The sequence below is a fragment of the Barbus barbus genome (assembly GCF_936440315.1).
Source record: "Barbus barbus genome assembly, chromosome: 1".
In the NCBI taxonomy this organism is placed as follows: domain Eukaryota; kingdom Metazoa; phylum Chordata; class Actinopteri; order Cypriniformes; family Cyprinidae; genus Barbus; species Barbus barbus.
In genome coordinates, this window is record NC_136729.1 from 10,711,708 (window position 1) to 10,730,759 (window position 19,052).

Consider the following 19,052-nt stretch of genomic DNA (forward strand, 5'->3'; position numbering starts at 1 on the left):
TATGTTGGAAATCAAGACAGAAATATCTCTGTCTGTGTTTCTCTATTTGTGATCCCTCACTGCCATCACCTGGTAGCTTATAATAGTATATGCTACATTGTTGTCACGTGACCTCATCATATTGCTTGTTTCAGCTAATGGCGTCAAGTTGTCATCTTGGAAATTTAAAAAAGTTCACAATTTTGTTAAAACATCTAGTCAACATTAATCAAAACAGACCATTTGTAATGCAAGATTCATCAGTGCACATTATTTTGAAGAAAAAAAAACACACTAGAAACAGAAGGTCAAAATGAGTGCATTACATTGTGGGATTGTGCTTCTGGAATGGTGTAACTTCATGAATTTAGAGAGTGGGTTCAACAAATATTTAGTCAAATTAAATTTAGTACCCACTATTTATCATTGTTCAAACAAATACAATTTATATACTAATGTAAATTAAAAATGTAAATTATAGACCCTTTTTCTGTTAGTAAACATTGTGACGTTTTTCTGTGGGCGGAGCTTAGCTGGAGGCAGAAAGATTCCACTGACCGCTTCACTAACGCTAGATATGAAGTTTGTTAGCTTGTTTTTTAACAATAACTGGAGAAAATCCGATTTCACCCATATGTATGGTCACGCACTGTCCAGGACCGCGATTGTTATTTGAAAAGGTTAACTTAATGGATGGACGAAACCAGATCTGCCGATCCGCGCACGCTTTTCCTCGAAGCATGCACGATCTGACCGGATTCCCTCCGGTTGACTGACTCACATCTAACCTGTGTAGTTAAGACAGACTCACAGTGTCTATCTAGTCATGAAGATGTATTTTCAATTTCAGCAGGCAACTATTTTTACAGAAACATTATTATTCCAAGCCACAATTACTCATAACAATACAATTACAAATGATTAAGCTTATAAGTTTGTTGTTTTACACACATGCACACAGACATTATTTCATACACAACATAATCGTGAGATGCATAAGAAATCTATAGACGCACTCATAACAACAAAAGACAATACTTTATTGAACCTTTTCTGACAAGAAGTGTGCGTTGCAAACGTGAGCATTTTGACGGTCGTTTCTGTCCAGTCCTCTGGTTTTATCGCGTTTTAATCACAGTCGTCCGTTTTTGTCTGGCAGTGGCAGCAGGTAAGCGATAAAATTTCAAATCAGAGCCTGTACTATGTCGATTCTGGCACCCAACATCACAACAAGACTATATTTAAAGCTCCTTATGTTGCTGAATCTGCGCTGGTTTGAATGGGCCGCCTCCAGTTCTCCCTCTGTTTTGCCTCCAGCTTGTGCTGTGACGTAATCGTGACGTCGACTCAAAAAGGGTCTATAAGCCTGCATGGATATGATTATGAAGAGTGTGACATTATAACTAAAAACCAACACTTTTCTAACACTTTTCACGATTTATGAAATCAAGTCCCGTCCTGCTTTTCCCCCCGCATTGAATACCGTGTTTCACTCAAAATACGTTCTGTTGAATTATTTTATCTGATCAAATAAGCAGCAAAGAAGTACATGTTTAAATATTATATTTGATATTTTTTCTACTGTATTCCTAACTCTAGAAATGGAAGGTCAAATAGAGTGCATTGCATTGTGGGATTCATTATTCAACAAGGCATGCTCTGTCATAGAGGAAGTAACTGTATTGTCTTAAGCCAAGTTCACACTACATGACTTTACACGTCGGCAGATCGCTGTGCCGTTCACACTACATGACTTGATTGTCTGTCTTAGTCGTTGTGGCATTCACACTACATTTGGCTTTATGTAGATGATCCGAAACCGGGGGTTACACAATACACCAGCTGACAACAACTCTGTCGATTCGGTGCCTAAACCACGTTTTGTCATGAAAACACGCGAGAATTGACCGTTCACAAAGAGCTTGATTGACAGGTGATCTGACCAATTAGAACCACAGCTATCCCCCATCTTGCCTGACAGCTGGCCAGTCTTCATAGAAATACATGTTAAAACGGGGTGGAAAAAAGTCGACTGAATTGAAACTTTTTCAATATAACTAAATATAAATATGTGCTGAGGGTTAAGCTGTGCTGTTGTTAGCTGCCATGGTAAATAAGCTGTGGTATTTAAAAGTGCTTGTTTTGCTTACCAGAAAATCTGGCCATGCACTGTATGCATGGCTTGCAGCGCTAAAGTTAAATGCTGAGTGTTCAATAATAAAATAATATGTTAAAAAGTGTGCTCTTATCATTCTGTGGACAAAATCCCATGAACTTCGCCCCGATCGGGAGCTGTATATTCACATGCAGCTCATCTGTTTTCAATGAAGGTTAACCGCGAGCTTCATGTCATCTTCCACTCATTAAACTATGATGGGTCCTTTACTGCAAAAAGACGATCACTGCAACACTGGCAAAGTGATGAAACTATGGCGCTATGTGCTTTTTTAAACCAGTTTCATTGGTTGCACGTTATATTGTGGGCTCGGAAAATATGTAAATGCGCATGCCCAGTAGCCGCAGCTGTATCCCTTCTAGCCTTAACCCCAAATCAGACACGAGATTAACTTCGGTGGACTTAAAATGATGTGTTCCGCGGTTGAAATTAAACACCTTCTGATGTTTATTCATGTGCATTTATTAAATATGAAAAGACGATCGGTTCACGTGTTTGAACTGAGGCAATACAGTGATCTGTCACGACACATTGAAGAGCCACAAAAAGGTATTTATTGTTTGAATTTCTTTAAAAATTACTCAATTTAAAAGTTGAGAGTCCTGAGACCTTGTTTCATATCAGCATTAACCTGCTCTGTCGGTGTGTGTTTCCTCTCTGCTCTGCGATGTGTTTTTCACTGCGTGAGATGGAGTAGTGAGAGTACTCTCTCAGTGTTTATCAGTCATGGCAACAGTAACTATTGGTGGTTAATAAAAAATATAGCAACCAAAAGCCTGTGAAAGACGCTTATGTGCAAAAATAAAAGCCTTTTCTTTAAGAGAAGTTATTGCTGTTTTTCTTCAGGTGACCTCAACCCATGCCTTAATTGCTCTTTCATTGGCTGTAGCTCATCACCACACCTGACACCACGTGATGTCGAGTCGGCCGACCGGTCCAGATATTTGGCATGCTAGATATTTGTTTGCGTCAGCGAGCGTCTTTGATGCATCGTTGTGTAGTTCACACATAAAGATCGTTAATTTGCAAATCGGGCTTAAATCGGGTTTAAAATCCTGTGGTGTGAACTAGCCTTTAGAGATGAAAGACCAAATTAGAAGGTTGACCTAAATCTAATTAGTCAAAGTTAAAAGGTTTGTATAAGTGATGAACACAGTACTTTCACATCTAGTTCCATCTTAACAGGTTGCGGTTATGCTTTTATAGAATTTTACACGTCGTCTCCTAACGCTTAACACATTTAACACATTGCACAATAAGCACAGACGTGCATAGGCAGATTTAATCTTAATATGGAATATTATAGTAAGTTTTAACCGTCAGCAGCAATAAATTTCAAATCTGGTCTCGCAACTTCGGCACAGAGTACGTTGTCTCCTCTAAGGTCCTTTTTCTCTGACCTCTTTTTGTGGAAAGGTTCAGGGCAGCATAGTTAATGTCATCAGTGTTGCGGTACTAGAAGACAGAATTAGGACAATCTTATTTTTTATTTTTTTGCTTTCTATTAAGTTAAAAGAGTTTACTTATTTACACATCTGATTGTACAAACCTGAACTCTTGTTGTATCATCATTAGTAGTCTGGATTTGTTGAGCCATTCTATCTGTTAGAAGTCAAATAAAGCATTATGAGAAGGTCTGTGATAATGATAATATTGATTAAAAAAAAAATAATAATAATAATAATGCTTAAACTAAATGATCGCACAAATGATGAAGAAACTGGGTCTTACCTTTTTTTCTAAATGGTATACAGAGTAAAATATTGACTGTAAAACTGACTGTACACAGCACTGCAAGGCCAATTAAAACAAAATACTGGATCCTCTCACTATTAAATTCATCTGAAACACAAGAAAAATGGTGCGACTTTATGAATTTAGAGAGTGGGTTCAACAAATATTTTGTCAAATTAAGTTTAGTACCCACTATTTGTCATTGTTCAAACAAATACAATACTACATTACTTATCGCATGTCACATTAAAATGGAAATTATAAGCTTGCATGGACATGATTATGAAGAGCACAACATTCATGTTAGTAATTTTTATACCGCTAACTATTTGATGTATTGGCCAGCTTAAAATGTTAAAATGCAAATAGTTTCTCAAATTTAAGAGACTTTGTTTACGATATATAAACCAGAACTTTGTCACGCTTCTGAATACAGAAATAATAATAATAATAATTGTAACAACAACAATAACAATAATAATAATAATAATAAAGCATTTGGACTAATCTATCTGATCTTTGAAACTTGGTATTATGTATATTTCTCATATAGTAAACTGCTTGCAATAGTTCTACTTCCTAAGTCGCTTTGGATAAATATGCATCTGCTAAAAAATTATATTTCTCAAACATAATGCACTTACCTTCAATGACCAATGTTGTGCCGTTTCCAAATAAAACTTCATCACAAGCTACTACAGCACAGTAGTATAGTCCAGCATCAGAGAGACCAACATTCGTCTTGGGGAGGTTGTACAGACAGCTCTGCGTATGAAAGGAGGCTACAGAGTTCTTTCCGCACTCATTATTTATGTCTCCATGAATATAAACCATTCCTGGATGGATTGTGTCTGAACTGCGTCTGTACCAGTAGACTAGTTGTACTCCTTTCACACACATCTTCACCTCTACTGTGCACTGCAGAGTCACATTGCTTCCTGGCTTCATAACACCAAGCACAGGCTGTTGAAAAACAGCAGATTTGATATCTGAACCTATAACGGGGAAAAAAAACTACAATAAAACTTGGCAATAAAAGAAATCGTCCATCCTAAAAAAAGTTTATATCAATATCATAACCCTCACCTTTAACCAGCAAAACAGTTCCAGTGCTGAAGGAAATAATATTAGCAAAGGCAGCGCCACAGAAATATGTGCCTGAATCAGATTTCAAGGTCCTTAGGATGGTTAAATTAAAGCTATCATCATTTCGCACTGCATGGAAACGATTTGCTTCAAAGTCAGGAGAAAATTCATTTGGTTGAGAGTGGTGATATGATGACACTATTAAGACAGGTTTCTCTCCGAGAACCTGTTTATACCATAGTACTCTGTGTAACTGATCATCTAAAATAAGACAAGGTAACAATACATTGCCTCCCTCTTTTACAGTTAAAACCTGATCCACATGAGCAACATTGCAGTTATGTTCACCTGTTGGAAAAATTATAAACATAGTATTCAAAAATGTAGATGATTAGGAAAAGAATGACTGAATGATGTTGTATTTTGTACTTACAGACTTCATGAAGAAAAAGAAAGAGTATCATGTAGATGTTATTGTTCATTTTATCTTCTTCCTGAGTCTTTTGCACTTCTGGCTACACGAGGTTCTGAGTCTATGAATCAGTTTGCTCTCTGAGGTACAGTATGACTTCATCATGTGACTTCATTGGTTCTCTACATGCACAAATTACTGTCTGTTTCCTGAAGTAAGCTACTAAGTACAGTATGTCAACAGCTGCAACTAGTAATATCTAATCTTGCCAGCAGGCCAGATGAATGAAATTTAGAGAGATGTGTAGAGTGACGCCATGCAAAAATCTCAATAAATAGATTACAATATTTTATGATATATAAACTATAACATAAAATTATTGTAACATTGTGGGGCAAGTGAATGGTATGATGATACTAAAACATCAGAATAGTCTATGAGAGGAAGAAGAAAGAAAACAAACATTTGAAGAAGAGTTGTATAAAGATCATATAGGTTCAAAAATGGAAGCTATTGGTATTGCTAACATGTGTTTATAGTGGATAAAGAGTATATCTGCATACCTGTGTTTGTGTGCATTAGTGTTATCTGACTGCCATCACCTGGAGGTGACTAGTAGTACATTTAAGTATATTTCCATAATGCTGCATACACACTATATACAAGTACATACATTTACTATATCTTTTTCCATGTTTGGGTCACTTTTGTTTTTAATAACACAGTTATTAACATTTATCAACACCGTTTTATTTTTTTATTTTTTTGTCTATTGATGGCAAGCAGTTTGGACTGAAAGATTTTTTTCCTCATTTGCAAAATGTTGCCCCTCTCCATGGTGCTGAATTTATTGGTAAGTTATTTTAAACCCACAATTTGTTTTTGTTTGTTTTTTTCATGTTTTTAATGTGTAAAATTAAGACATAATAATGTACATTTAGACATTGAATTACATGATGACCACACACTCCTATTGCCCTTTAAGGCAACAGCATAAAAAAATCAACAAAAGACAGTAATAGACGTCTTTCCTTAATCACTTTGTCAACTGTAAACAGCACTGAGATCAACTTTGTCTTGCAGCTGAGACTACATGATGTGACATTCTTTAAAACATTCTTTAAAAAATCATCTTATAAATAATCATAACAACAATTATAACGCATTATAATAATTACGCATTTGAGGTTATAACTTTTAAGATTATGATTATTTATAACACTCATTATTATGATTATGATATTATGAGTATTAGTAGATTTATGTTAAGGTTAGGGTTGGCAGAATGTTGATGTACTTGCAAAGTTATTTATAGTCAAACTGTAGTTTGTCTGTTGGGCAACCATCAAAATAAAGTGTTAGCAGATATTTAGCAGATATACTACTAACACTCTAATTATGGCTAGTTGACATGTAGTTGCAGAGTTACTTATCGACAGCTGTCTAAAGGGTACCATCAAATTAAACATACTGATATTACAATACAAATAGTTCAAAGCAAATGTGAACACATTCATCTGATCTGATATCTGATATTATGGCTCTTTGAGAAAAAAAATAAATTATTATTATTATTATATTACTATACTTATAAGTGGTCTTTGATTGCTTTAAGTAAGGTAGAATAAGAAATATGGCAAGACATGAGACTTATAATACATTATGAGAAATATAATCCATTGTAATTTAAGTGGATGCAATGTGTTCAGTGTGTGTTATAAATCATCATACTCTTAAAAGCTATAACCACAAATAAGTAAATATTATAATACATTAAAACTGTTCTTATGAATATTCCTAAGATGATATAACATATTATAAGGCTTTTTTTTATAATGCATTAGGCATTCATAATAATACCTTAAGAATACCCTTATAATGTATTATAAATATGGGCTTCATAGAAAGTTTTACCAAAACTTTTACAGACGAAAAAAAACACCTTTCTATAAATCAATATTATGCAAAACCATTAAGAATGAGTAAATCCTTGTTTTATGCTTCTTGTTTGACGGACAGATGCATAAACGACAGAGGTTGCCTCCTCGCGGCTCTTCATTTTTCTTGTAAACTGGTTTGGAGAGAACTTCAGTGATGCATAATTTTCAGAGTCTATATCTGCAGTCTAATTACATTTATTCATTTAGCTGACGCTTTTATCCAAATTGGAGAATGATATAATTTTAACAATATTCAGCCCTGTTTATATATATATATATATATATATATATATATATGTATATATGTGTGTGTGTGTGTGTGTGTGTGTGTGTGTGTGTGTGTGTGTGTGTGTGTGTGTGTGTGTGTGTTCTTGATTATTTATAAATATCTTAAATGACTAATGTGCATAATTTTTATTTGTCAGGCAAAGTTTAAGCACTTTCCCCCCATTGCATATATAATGTGATCTTTTGATAAAGATGTTATGTCAGATTGAATTTGACCCATCAGGCCCCATTTACACTAGTGCATTTTCGTTTTAAAACGTAATTTTAGAATTAAAACGATCCTCGTTTACACTGGCGTTTCCGCTGTGCTTCAGAAACGATCTCCGTTTACACTACACAACCGAAAACGCATGACCATTCATGCAGGTACAAAATATATGTATAGGTAGATGCCCTATTATTTAGATGGTGGACGCATCTACGTGCTTGGAGCGGTCGAATGGGGATTCTACCCATACATATCTATGGGTACAATAATGAGCATGATGTTATTGTTTACACAGTCGTCAAGGGTACGCAGAGCGAATGTGGGCAGCCACGCCATAATTTTCAAAAGTCTCCGCTTTGGTCCGTTTACACTGAAACGCAACCCCGGAGTTTTCAAACTAAAACGGGGTCTGCAGCATTTTTTCAACCTCGAAAACGCTGGATTAGTGTAAACGATAGGCGTAACCATAGCAAATGTTATGCGTTTTAAAATTAAAATGCACTGGTGTAAACGGTGCCAGAAACGATCATGCCAGAATTTTGGATGTAAACCATGGTAACCACAAAGTAAACCATGGTAACCACAAATTAACTATTTTTCTACACTAACCATAGATTCTCTTAATTTGCTGGTGTTTTTTCTATTTGCATTTGTTTTCTTAAGTTGCAGCACGTTGAGCTCTCTTGGCCACTTTACTTCTGTTACTAGGCCTAACTGAGTCAACAAAGGTGGTGGCCCAAAAATTTAAAGAGCTGTGAAGTAGAAGCATAATTGTAACGAAGTTCGTAGAACGGGAAGAAGGAGGCAGGAACCAGCAAACATTTAAGGACTTTAATAACAGAATAAACAAACACAAAAGTAAAGCGGCAGCCCCTCACGGACGACTGCTGCACACAAAACACAAAATAAAGTCCAGGCCTGGTCCTCTCTCCTCTTCCATTGTCGTCACTCCTCCTTTTATCCTTCGGAGCTCCTCCGTGGGACTCGAGACCGGTGAGTGGCGCAGGTGTCGCTCATTTGCATTAACTCCACCAGCCTCGTTCCGCTCCCATGGCTCTCGGCCCCGCCCCACTCACTACAATACTGTTGCATTTTCATGTTTTGTTGTTTTACAGCACTCAATAATGGGCATTTATTAAACAACAACTGAACCCAAACCGAACCAGACAGGAGTGTCAAGATCCAGACAGCACACTCCACACAAACAGTGGTCATATGAATGAGAAAGCATACGGCCCAAGAACTCAAAGCCACACACTTGCACAAGGACAAGATGATACACAAGAGTCACGGTTCTGTCACCAAACTAAGAATAAACCCAACTGAAGTACAGAACTCTGACAGTCCACTACTACAACACCCACAAAAATGTTCTGCTACATCAGGCCAAGATTTTTCTTTGTTTGTGAAGAGTTCCATGAAGAAACTTTTACATTCATGAAACTTCTCCACTGCACAAAAATATATTTATAGAGACAGGTGGCACGTTAGATTATTAAATGTTCTTTGCAGAACTGTTCACTGAAAGAATCTTTTGGGAACCCAAAATACTTCTATGGCACTGCATTGAAAATTCCGTTTTGGAAACTTTGTTTTGTTTTAAAGGTGCACAAACTAAATAACAAAATGTTCATGTACAGATTCCAAAGAATTCCAGAGAATAAATCATTGTCTGTTAGGAGCACATAAAAAGGTATTTTTGGTAAAGGAAGGATAGGTTTAACATGTTATTAACAAATAAGACAGTCACTATTATGAATTATAAGGCTAATTGTTTCTTAAGGTAAGCTATAATAATTCAGTTTGCAGTTGTTGACACTACAGTAATTTTCATCAGTAAACAAAATTACTGTTTATACCAGGGGTCGGCAAGTAAGTTTGGCATCGGGCAAAAAAAACTAGATGCCACTAGATGGTGGGCCAGAACATATAGTCAAAGGATAATTTAAGAAATTAATTAATGAAAAATGCATTGAAAACTGCCTGTGACATACTGTTACAGTGTCTTTTGTAACTGTGAGCTGTTACTCTGTGTTAAATCCTGTGGTAGGACAGTCATTAACAAAATGTCACATTTGTGTGGCGGTGACAGGCAGAGTAGGCTATGTGAGCGGAGTGGAGCGTCAACAATTTTCCCTCCGCGCTCCGGGCATTTAATAACTCCGCTCCAGCTCCACTCCGGGTTCACCATTTCCCGCTCCACTCCGCGCTCACTGAAATCAGAAACACCGCTCTGCCTTCGCTCCGTGGCTAAAGTATTTCAGTATCACAGTTCTGTTAATAGGCCTATATTAAAAAATAAAATAAATAAAAGTTTGTTTCAACGTGGCTTATTGGAACTTTTTTCCTACCACATCACAAGCTAATTACATGGTTGCCAGCATTAAAAGGCATAATTGCTGCTTTTTGCAGTGCAATTTTTTTTTTTTTTTTTTTTTTTTTTGTGATGAAAATATCAGTAAGTTTTCATCAGTTATTTTACCTACAGATCAATGCATTTCTTACAGATTTCTGCTCATCGGATACAGATGAAAGATTACATTTGTTTGAATGCATTATTGAGAGAGCAACTGCGTGTGGATAAGTGTTGTAGTAGTTGTTTAAATCATGCTTTCAGCTCAAAATATTCAGTATCTAGAAGGAACAAAAAAATTCCTTGAGAACTATTATAACTTCCCGCTCATGTCCATTGCCATCATTCACATTCTTTCTGATTTGAGTGATCCTTCTCTGTCAAGCTAGCTAAATTTTTTAAACTTGTGAATTCTTGCTAAATATGCAGTTATATTATGGCCGGGTCGTTGGCATGAATTGTACTCGTGATGGAGCGGTGGTGGAGCACTCTTGGAGCGAGTGAAAACCATGCCACTCCGACTTTTAAAAAATCCGCTCCTCGCTACATTCAAAATCACACCGCTCCGCTCACATAGCCTACTCTGGTTGTGAGTAGGCTAAATGTTGCTGTCATGACAGATCTGTTTTAGAACCAGCCGCTATCAAAATAATCTGGCTGTGGGCGCGGGTCAGATATTATTACTGGCGGGCCACTTTTGGCCCGCGGCCCGCCTGTTGCCGACCACTGGTTTATACATTTCAGCAAACATGTCTTTGCAACACTTCTTCAAAGATTCAGAACATTGTTTTTACTCTGGAGAAAAACAATTTTGTTTGAACACTATGAAATTTGAGCTTTAAAAATGAGTGAATTTGTGTTGGAGTGGTAGTTAAGAGCTGTTCCTAGTGCAAGTATCAGAACTGCCATTGATTTGATAAGGAAATCTACGATTATCTCATGCGCATGTCTGCTTTTGAATATGGTAGAATTTCCCTGCGATCCCTTGAGGTGCTGCTTGATTTGCATTGAACATACAAATAAAATAAAATAAAATAAAAAATAAAACATTGTTTTTAGGTCAATAATAAATGTAAAGTAGCATTCCAATTCATCTCAATGGCAGTTGTTTGACTGGTGCAGGTCCCACCCACACCATTTGTTTTGTTTATTTGTTATTATTATTATTTTTATTTATTTTTTCATTTAAAAAAATGTTTACATTTGTAACCCCATACTTTGTATTATATTGTATTGTGTTATATTCTATTTGCATCAAATTACAAAAAAAAAGCGATAATGTAAGAGTGTTTATAACACAGCATCTATTCTGACTGCCGTTTTCAGTCTTTATTTTTTTCTTTAGGAAAGTCGTGAAAACACTAACGTGGAGTTTTTCTTTTGCTACTTGAGCAAATGGGAAGGCAAAAAATATATTTGTGGTAATCTCCCATTCACTGCTATAGAAGTTTACCCAGCTATGAAGACAAAGGTCCATACTGCTTGTGTAGGAATTATGGACCCAAATATTTCTGTTTTAACTGTGGATATGCATATGAGAGTCCTCAGTTGGTATACACAGAATATTGTGATTTTCAATCCTGTCCTGGGAATCCACTGCTCTGTGCAATTAAAAGGTTAAAGATGAAGATTATTCTAACATGGGCTGCAATTAATTAAGATTTATTTAAAGGTTTGGAAAAGGAAAGAAAAAAAATGGGAAAAAAAGATTAAAAGATAATATGTCAGATGATTTTACAGTTCACTTAAATCACTTAAAATCACAAGGCTTGAGGGAAAGAAACTACCTTAAGTGTTTATATTTTAAATATTACTGGTCTGACCAGTTCAGTACATGAAACAGCTGGATTTAACCAGTGTTGAAAGTCCAAACTTACATCAGTTTCAGTTTTTCCCTTCCTCTGCGAGACCCCAGAGCATCTGAAAGTGGAGCTTATTAAGAGCATATCTTTATGTCCACCGGGAACTCATGTTTTTCTTCTGGTGATATAATGTTGATATTGCTTTCACAGATAAGCACAGGAAAGCAACTGAAAGTCATATGCAGCTCATAGGTGATGATGTTTGGAATCACACCAAAGTAGTATTTACAAAGTTCAAATATTTGACTGATAAAACTGAAAGAAAATAAACGTGTAGGTCAGTCTCCATTCAAGTTCTTTTTATTCAAAATATATTTATTTTCTCATTGCAACCAGCTTTAATTAACATGTAGACGTAGAAATAAATAATAAAGATTTTAAAGGAGGCATGTGAAGTTTCCTTCAGTACTTGATGGCAATACTGTATATGCTATTCAGAAAGATATTTTGTGTCAGAATTTAAAGTTCTGTGAAAAATAGAAAAATTATTATAATGATATTTTGACAGCCTGTTGTATATTATAATATTATATTTTAATATTTAATATTATTTTAATAATTATATTACAATTATTTAACTATTATTTATATATGCTGCACCAATATTTTAACAGATGCAAAGTATACATGTTGTTCCACATCTCTAAATATTGTGCTGCTGGGCTGGGTCCTGTCGGGTAAGACATTAGCCGGCAGTGTCATCTTGGGTGCTGAAATTTCATCTGACAAGACTGTGAAGTGTGTCAAAACATGTGGTGAGATGAATGGAAGACAGGTCATTGTGGTGGACACACCAAGTTAGGTGTGGCTTCTTCCCCCCAATGCAGTCCTCTTGTGGCTCATTTCCACCGAGCTGTACGGGTCAGGACAGTACAGTATGGTACGACTCTGCCTCTTTTTTTGTCAGTTTTAATCAACAGTAATAGCCAGTATAAAAGTATAAGTGCAAAGTATAAGAGGCTTATATAAGAGGAAATAAACACAAAAGCAAACATTTCAAAAGTATGCTACAAAGTCAGTGCTGTACTAGGGTAAAGTTTAAAATGAATATATAAAGGAACCAGGTGCAAATACTAGATTCATGAGACCACGAATTCCTGTTAAATATACCCAAAACGAATTGTAAATCATGTTTAATCACTACAGAGACATCAGAGCCAGCAGCAAATGTGGGAAGGACTAGCCAAGCTAAGGCTGCTTGAGGCGGATACATGAGCACTGAGCACCCGGTGATCGCCTGGCGCTCCGAAATCGGCATAGAAAATTTTCAAATATCTTTATAAATTAACCGCAGATTTGAGTTTTAAACAACTACATTCTCGTATGAAAAACTACATTTCATGACACAATAACAGTAATATTTTGAAAGTTAAATTTTTTTGGCAATGATATTTAGTCCACAAGAACAGAAAAGAACGCATATTGAGAAACTGTTTTATAATATTTTATATTTTCACACAGGCTATTGTCTGTGTGAAAATATAAAATGATTAAAATGCACTTTTATACAGGGGCGTCATTCACTCATTACTTTTGAGGGGGCACAAGTGTGTGCGTGGGGGGGGTCATCATGTGACACTCAGCAACCACAATAGTACTTATGTTCTTATGTTTTATTTTTTTCCTTTTCATTCGAAACATTCCCAAACGCATTAACTATATCATGAAATATCTCGATTCTCACCTTTATAAATTATGTTAGTTGATCTATAGTGGGCGATGGTCAAAGTAACCTAATAATTTAATCTATTAACTATGCATAAAAATCTGTCTGTTTACTTAAGTACCAGATATGGGCGTCATGCCTTAACATAGTTTTTATACGACTAACTTTATATTTAATGTGAATTTAACACTGAAAGTTAATATGAATAAAACATTGCAAGTTAGGCTACTAATCATAACACTTTCATTGTACAGAACGAGAGCAAAGAACATTTACATTATCAAAGAATATTTTCACTGAGAGTCTAGAGTTCAAGCACTCTCAAAAACTCCCTTTAAAATCACTGAAGCTGTTTACACTGTGAAATTAATATATTACTTACAGATTCATACACACATCTGCACTTTATTGTTTCTAAGAAGAGAATTCGCCAGAAAGAGGTATTCAGTCAGCGAGCGAGTGAAGAAAACAGAGGCATTTCAGCTATAACTCATCTGAACACCTCTGATTGGCCATTGCATTCATAAACAGCATCGTGTGTGACTGGTTATAATGCACAGAGCTGTAAAAACGCGTCTGTCTCTGGCTCAGCGAATGCAGATGTCACGAATCCGGTCTGTGGCCTTCTGCCCGATAGCCACCAGAGATCGCCTCTCCATCATATTGACTCTCACACCACACAGCACACTGAACTACAATTCCCATCATCCATTGCACTGACGACACTTATACAGCTGATTGCACTAATCACGCTCACACCTGAGAACTATCACACAATCACACACTCTACTGAAACCATGGACTTCCTCTTCCTCTCTGCCGAGCATTGTCCTGCGTATGCTGTTCACCCTTCTGTGTTTTGATCTCTCGTGTGTCTTGACTGTGTCATTTCTGTTTACCAGTGTTTGATCCTGCCTGTGTATTGTCCTGTGTTTTCTGTTAACCTATCTGTGTGTATGTCCAGCTCTGAGTCTGGTCCTGCGTATAACACTCTCCACGTGTTAGCTGCCTCACCGAGCCATTCTGTGTTTTGTAAGTCTAAGTTTAGTTTGTTTTGTTTATAGTCTCGTTTCCTGTTTTCGGCTCATGTACCTGGATTATCTCTCTGCCTTGCCCCTTTGGACTCTGTTTGTATAATTAAAAGTTTGCACATGGATTCTCACGTCTTGTTCACATCATTACAGCAGATTTGAATTTAGCAGCTGATGATATGAGGCGCTGAACGATTAATCATGCTGGTGTGATTGTATCAAATATAGAAAATATTATTCTGCTATTTTTTTGTCTTTTGGAAGTTGCATTCAAAATCCACTTGGCCACTTTCAATGGGCATGATGCCTCTGTATCATGCAAAAGTGACGATTCTAGTCAACTAATCAACGTTCCGCAAGTGAGTTTAGCTCCACCCTTTTGGTACCCTTTGCTGTGCACGGTACCGCAATGGAAGGGGACCAAAAAAGTGGTACGGTTCGCTATTTTGGTACCATTCACAGCTTCTGACAATGGAAACGGACATAATTGCGTACTGTACTGAACCGTACCGCTCAGTGGAGGAACATTGGGAAACAAATCAATTGAGTACCACATTGAAAGTAAAGGGGACGTCCTTGTGAGATTCCTTGAGATGTGTGTTTTTGAGAAAGCATGAAAGATGACCGCACCCAAGTAAATCAGTTACTGGAAAAGATTGATGAAATGATAGATGAAAATGCATTGCTGAACAGCAGTGATGTACATCTAGCAAAGACACAGAAGTTTCAAGAAGTAAAACACTATCAGAGAGGCTTCAAGTTGAGAATGTAAAGAAATGATTTAATGAAGAATGGTGAGTTATGGGAAAAAATACACAATTCACTCATTTAAAAAAAAAATGTCAAAGGCTGAATTTTATATGTATTATTGAGAGGCTTGTGGTTGTCCTGAGCTGCCAACACACACGTTGTATTCAAAAGTCATGTATTTTAAGTTTCTTTCTGGGGAAAAAAAAACGGTCAAGAATGTCATATAACCAAAGCTTTGTTTTATTTCTTTATAGAGATGTCCTCGTGTGTCAATGAAGAGGACATAAAGATGTCTTTGGCTAAAGTGCAAAGCTGGTATGAGAGGCATCATGTATCAGACTATGGAAGTGTTTCCAGCTGTGAGGAACACATGACTGAACAGGATAATTATTAACTGTTAAGCTGCTAAGGCAGTCTGAAAATGCATGTTAAATTTTTGTTGTTAAAACCACTTTAAGTGGTCACTGTTATAGTATATTTCATAATAGTCATTATATGTGGTCATTGGTGTAATTTTGTCTTAAAAAGTGGTGCTTTTTATGCTTTAAATATGTATAATAAAACCTAAAAGTATTGTAACTTTATATGTAATACAGCAAGCGTGTGAAGTTGTCATGTCATGATGGCAACCGGATACACTGCACGCTGATTTCCTTATGTGTAAGTATAAGTTTAATTTGTCCTAATATTACGGCATAAACAGACTTTAGTGTCAGTCAGGGTATAAGCAGAAACAGAGGCACCTAGGCTTCTGAATACTAGAAGCACATTGTCAGCGGTTGGACAGTTGACCTACAGTAGGTGTCATTGCACCTATTTGAACACACTTTCTTAGCGTTGCAAAACTTGCGCATGCATGCTGTTTTTTCAGTAGCTTTCAAGAAGTAGATGAGGACAAAATTTACTTTGGTAAAAGGTTATGGACATGTCCCACCTACACATTTTATTATCTTTTATGTAATTTATCCATTGATCTGCATTATCTAAAACTACAGTATTTATATGTACACATAAGTGAAGAGTAATCAGAATATAATTCTGTGAGTGGAAGATAAATGTTCTGATATTTGCAGTAATTGATGTTTCTGAAAATATCAATCAGTACAATCAAAATCATTTTGTAAAGAGGCTGTGTTCTATCTTCTTGTAGTTCACTTCACTGTATTCAGCCGAGTGTCTGTTGTTTGATCTTCTGGCTGGAAGTGCAGAGGCAAAACTCACAGTTGCATAATTCACATCTGAATTTCCAATCTGTTTAAAAAAAAAATATATATATATTTTAATCCTTTTGTTTTTCTGTTTTTATGTAATAGTTACAATTTTTATTGGGTTAGAAGTATATTAGAATATATATTTTAACATACTGATTTCATATGTTAAAAATAATTAAAATTACCTCACATGATGGTGATGTTTCATTTTTAGATCCTTCAAAATGTGCAGAAAATTATTGTTAAACTTTAATACACACATTTGTGATTGAATATTTAAATTTTGTACATCATATTTTGATGTAAAAATATGTTTGTTTTTGTAAAACTTTAGGTCACTATCCTATGCAGTTAAACTCTTAGCAAATGGAACGTGTGAGTGGAATTTTACCTTTTTGTCTTTTTCTCCAGCGTTTAAAATAATCAACCAGAAGTGCGATTATTACCATCACAAACAAAATATTGAAGGATATCAAGCAAAGTAACACAGGATCCCATAATTTTTGATTATTGCTATCTGAAATGGATAAAAAGAAACAAAAAATAATTTAATAAAGCAACAACATGCTTCCCATTGTAAAGACCATTTGTAAATGCTGTGAATACATTGCTGCATAAAGCTGTGTTCTCTGTAGATACTTGTCCATGACTTAAAACTACAGTGGTCAAACATTTAAGCCATATATTTTTAAGTGTATAAATGTCATTGCATTTGCTAACGAAATATCAAACCAAATGGCATTAATTTTAAAGCAACAGTGCAAGCACACTTTTCGAAAAAAAAACATTTCACAAAAAAAAAATGCATTTTAAATGATAAAACAATAGATATCTGATTACACCTGTGTAAATATGAGTAGAACTGACTTAGAACATTAAGTAAACACACTTTGAGACCTGTTGGTGAAAAGTAACTGGAAAAATAGCTATAAAAAATTATAAAAAGGTGTAGTTATGTTTCCCAAAGCCCCTTAGTTAGATAATTTATATAATGCCATGAAATTTAAGTATGTCTTAAGGGTACAGATGCTTCTTGGAATCACTTTTGTGGAGGTGACAGTTAAAAAAGTCAGGTAGTAAAGGACTATCAGGCTGTTTACTAGGTCGTAGCAATAAACTGAAGAATTTACCAGTATTTTTGAAAGTGGTTCCATTTACAACTTTTGTCTCCTCACATCCCATATTAATGTCTTTGGACTCTGTTCCTTCGAAGCAGCAAATATAGAAGCCATATGATGATTTTAAATGAATTACAAACAAGAGAAGTTAAATAGGTATAACAGTTTACTCCAAACGAAAATTTATAAGATAATAGCATGTTGAATATATTTTACCTTTTAGCATCAGATGCGCTCCAGTCATAAATTCTATTTTATTCAAGAAAACTGTCCCGCAGTAGTATTTTCCGATGTCCTCCTTGGATGTAGCTGTGATGTTGAGGTGAAAAGAATCTTCACTTGTTGAAATATCGAATCTCCCATCTTTAAATTCATTCTCAAATTGGATATTATTCAAATAATTGTATGATAGTGCAATAAGACGAGGGATCTGTCCAATTCTCTGTTTATACCAAACCATTGTGTTACCAAAATGTTTTTTTGATGTGAAACATTTGATTGTAACATCATCTCCCAGCTGGAATGTTTGTAATGAGACAATTTCACCACTGCTATCAGGTCGAACTCCAGCTAAAACAGAACAGAGATTTTATTTTAAACACTCAATGTGTACACATACAAGGAATTGATCAGTAAATAAATATTTAAACAGTGGAAAGAGAAAAAAAAATCTATACTTACGAGCCCAAAAGATCAAAATGGCCCAAATGATCATGTCTGGGGCAATGAATGTGCGAAAATGCTTTTTAGGAGACTTGCATGAGATGTGATTGGACACTTTCAAACCAAGACAGAACTGAATAAGACTTTGATTGGTTGAAATCGATCTGGTATCTCTCACTCCACTCCCAAATTGAAGAAAAGTGTTGCTAAATTTATGGGGTGATGATCAATAACTATCACTTTATTGTCTGTAATAAAAGACTGTAAAGGCATGCAAAAAAATTTGGTTTTGTGTAGCTATCTGCTCCTCGACTTAGTCAAATATGGAAATACAGCCTATTCTCTTTCAAGGTTATATGTTTTAATCTTTGAGATAAATCATGGACTACACATAATGCATGTAAAAGATAACAGTATGTGAACTTGCCACAAATGTAAACTTTTTTTTTTTGAAGTGCTGCTTGTGTGAAAACAGTTTGTGGTTTTCTTGTTTTTCTAAAGATGGCCATCAAAGATGACCGTCGACCACATCGGCACCATATATAGTAATCATAAAGAAACAGGTCACAGCGGGA

General features: G+C 35.6%; 1 protein-coding gene and 1 long non-coding RNA gene across 2 annotated transcripts; both read right to left on the reverse strand.

The window, feature by feature from the left end:
• Positions 1 to 999: 999 nt before the first annotated feature.
• On the reverse strand, positions 1,000 to 5,510 carry nitr4a (novel immune-type receptor 4a). Its single transcript, XM_079391206.1, has 6 exons — positions 5,409 to 5,510; positions 4,976 to 5,323; positions 4,534 to 4,884; positions 3,887 to 3,997; positions 3,705 to 3,757; positions 1,000 to 3,610 (listed from the first exon to the last, which is right to left on the reverse strand). The coding sequence occupies exons 1-6, from the start codon at positions 5,455 to 5,457 to the stop codon at positions 3,491 to 3,493; spliced, it is 1,032 nt and encodes a 343-aa protein (XP_079247332.1). The 5' UTR covers positions 5,458 to 5,510; the 3' UTR covers positions 1,000 to 3,490.
• A 9,981-nt stretch (positions 5,511 to 15,491) lies between these two features.
• LOC306874319 lies at positions 15,492 to 18,536 on the reverse strand. Its single transcript, XR_013784616.1, has 6 exons — positions 18,496 to 18,536; positions 18,031 to 18,384; positions 17,827 to 17,901; positions 17,088 to 17,213; positions 16,882 to 16,913; positions 15,492 to 16,736 (listed from the first exon to the last, which is right to left on the reverse strand). It is a non-coding gene; the product is annotated as an uncharacterized lncRNA (long non-coding RNA).
• Between the last annotated feature and the right edge of the window lie 516 nt (positions 18,537 to 19,052).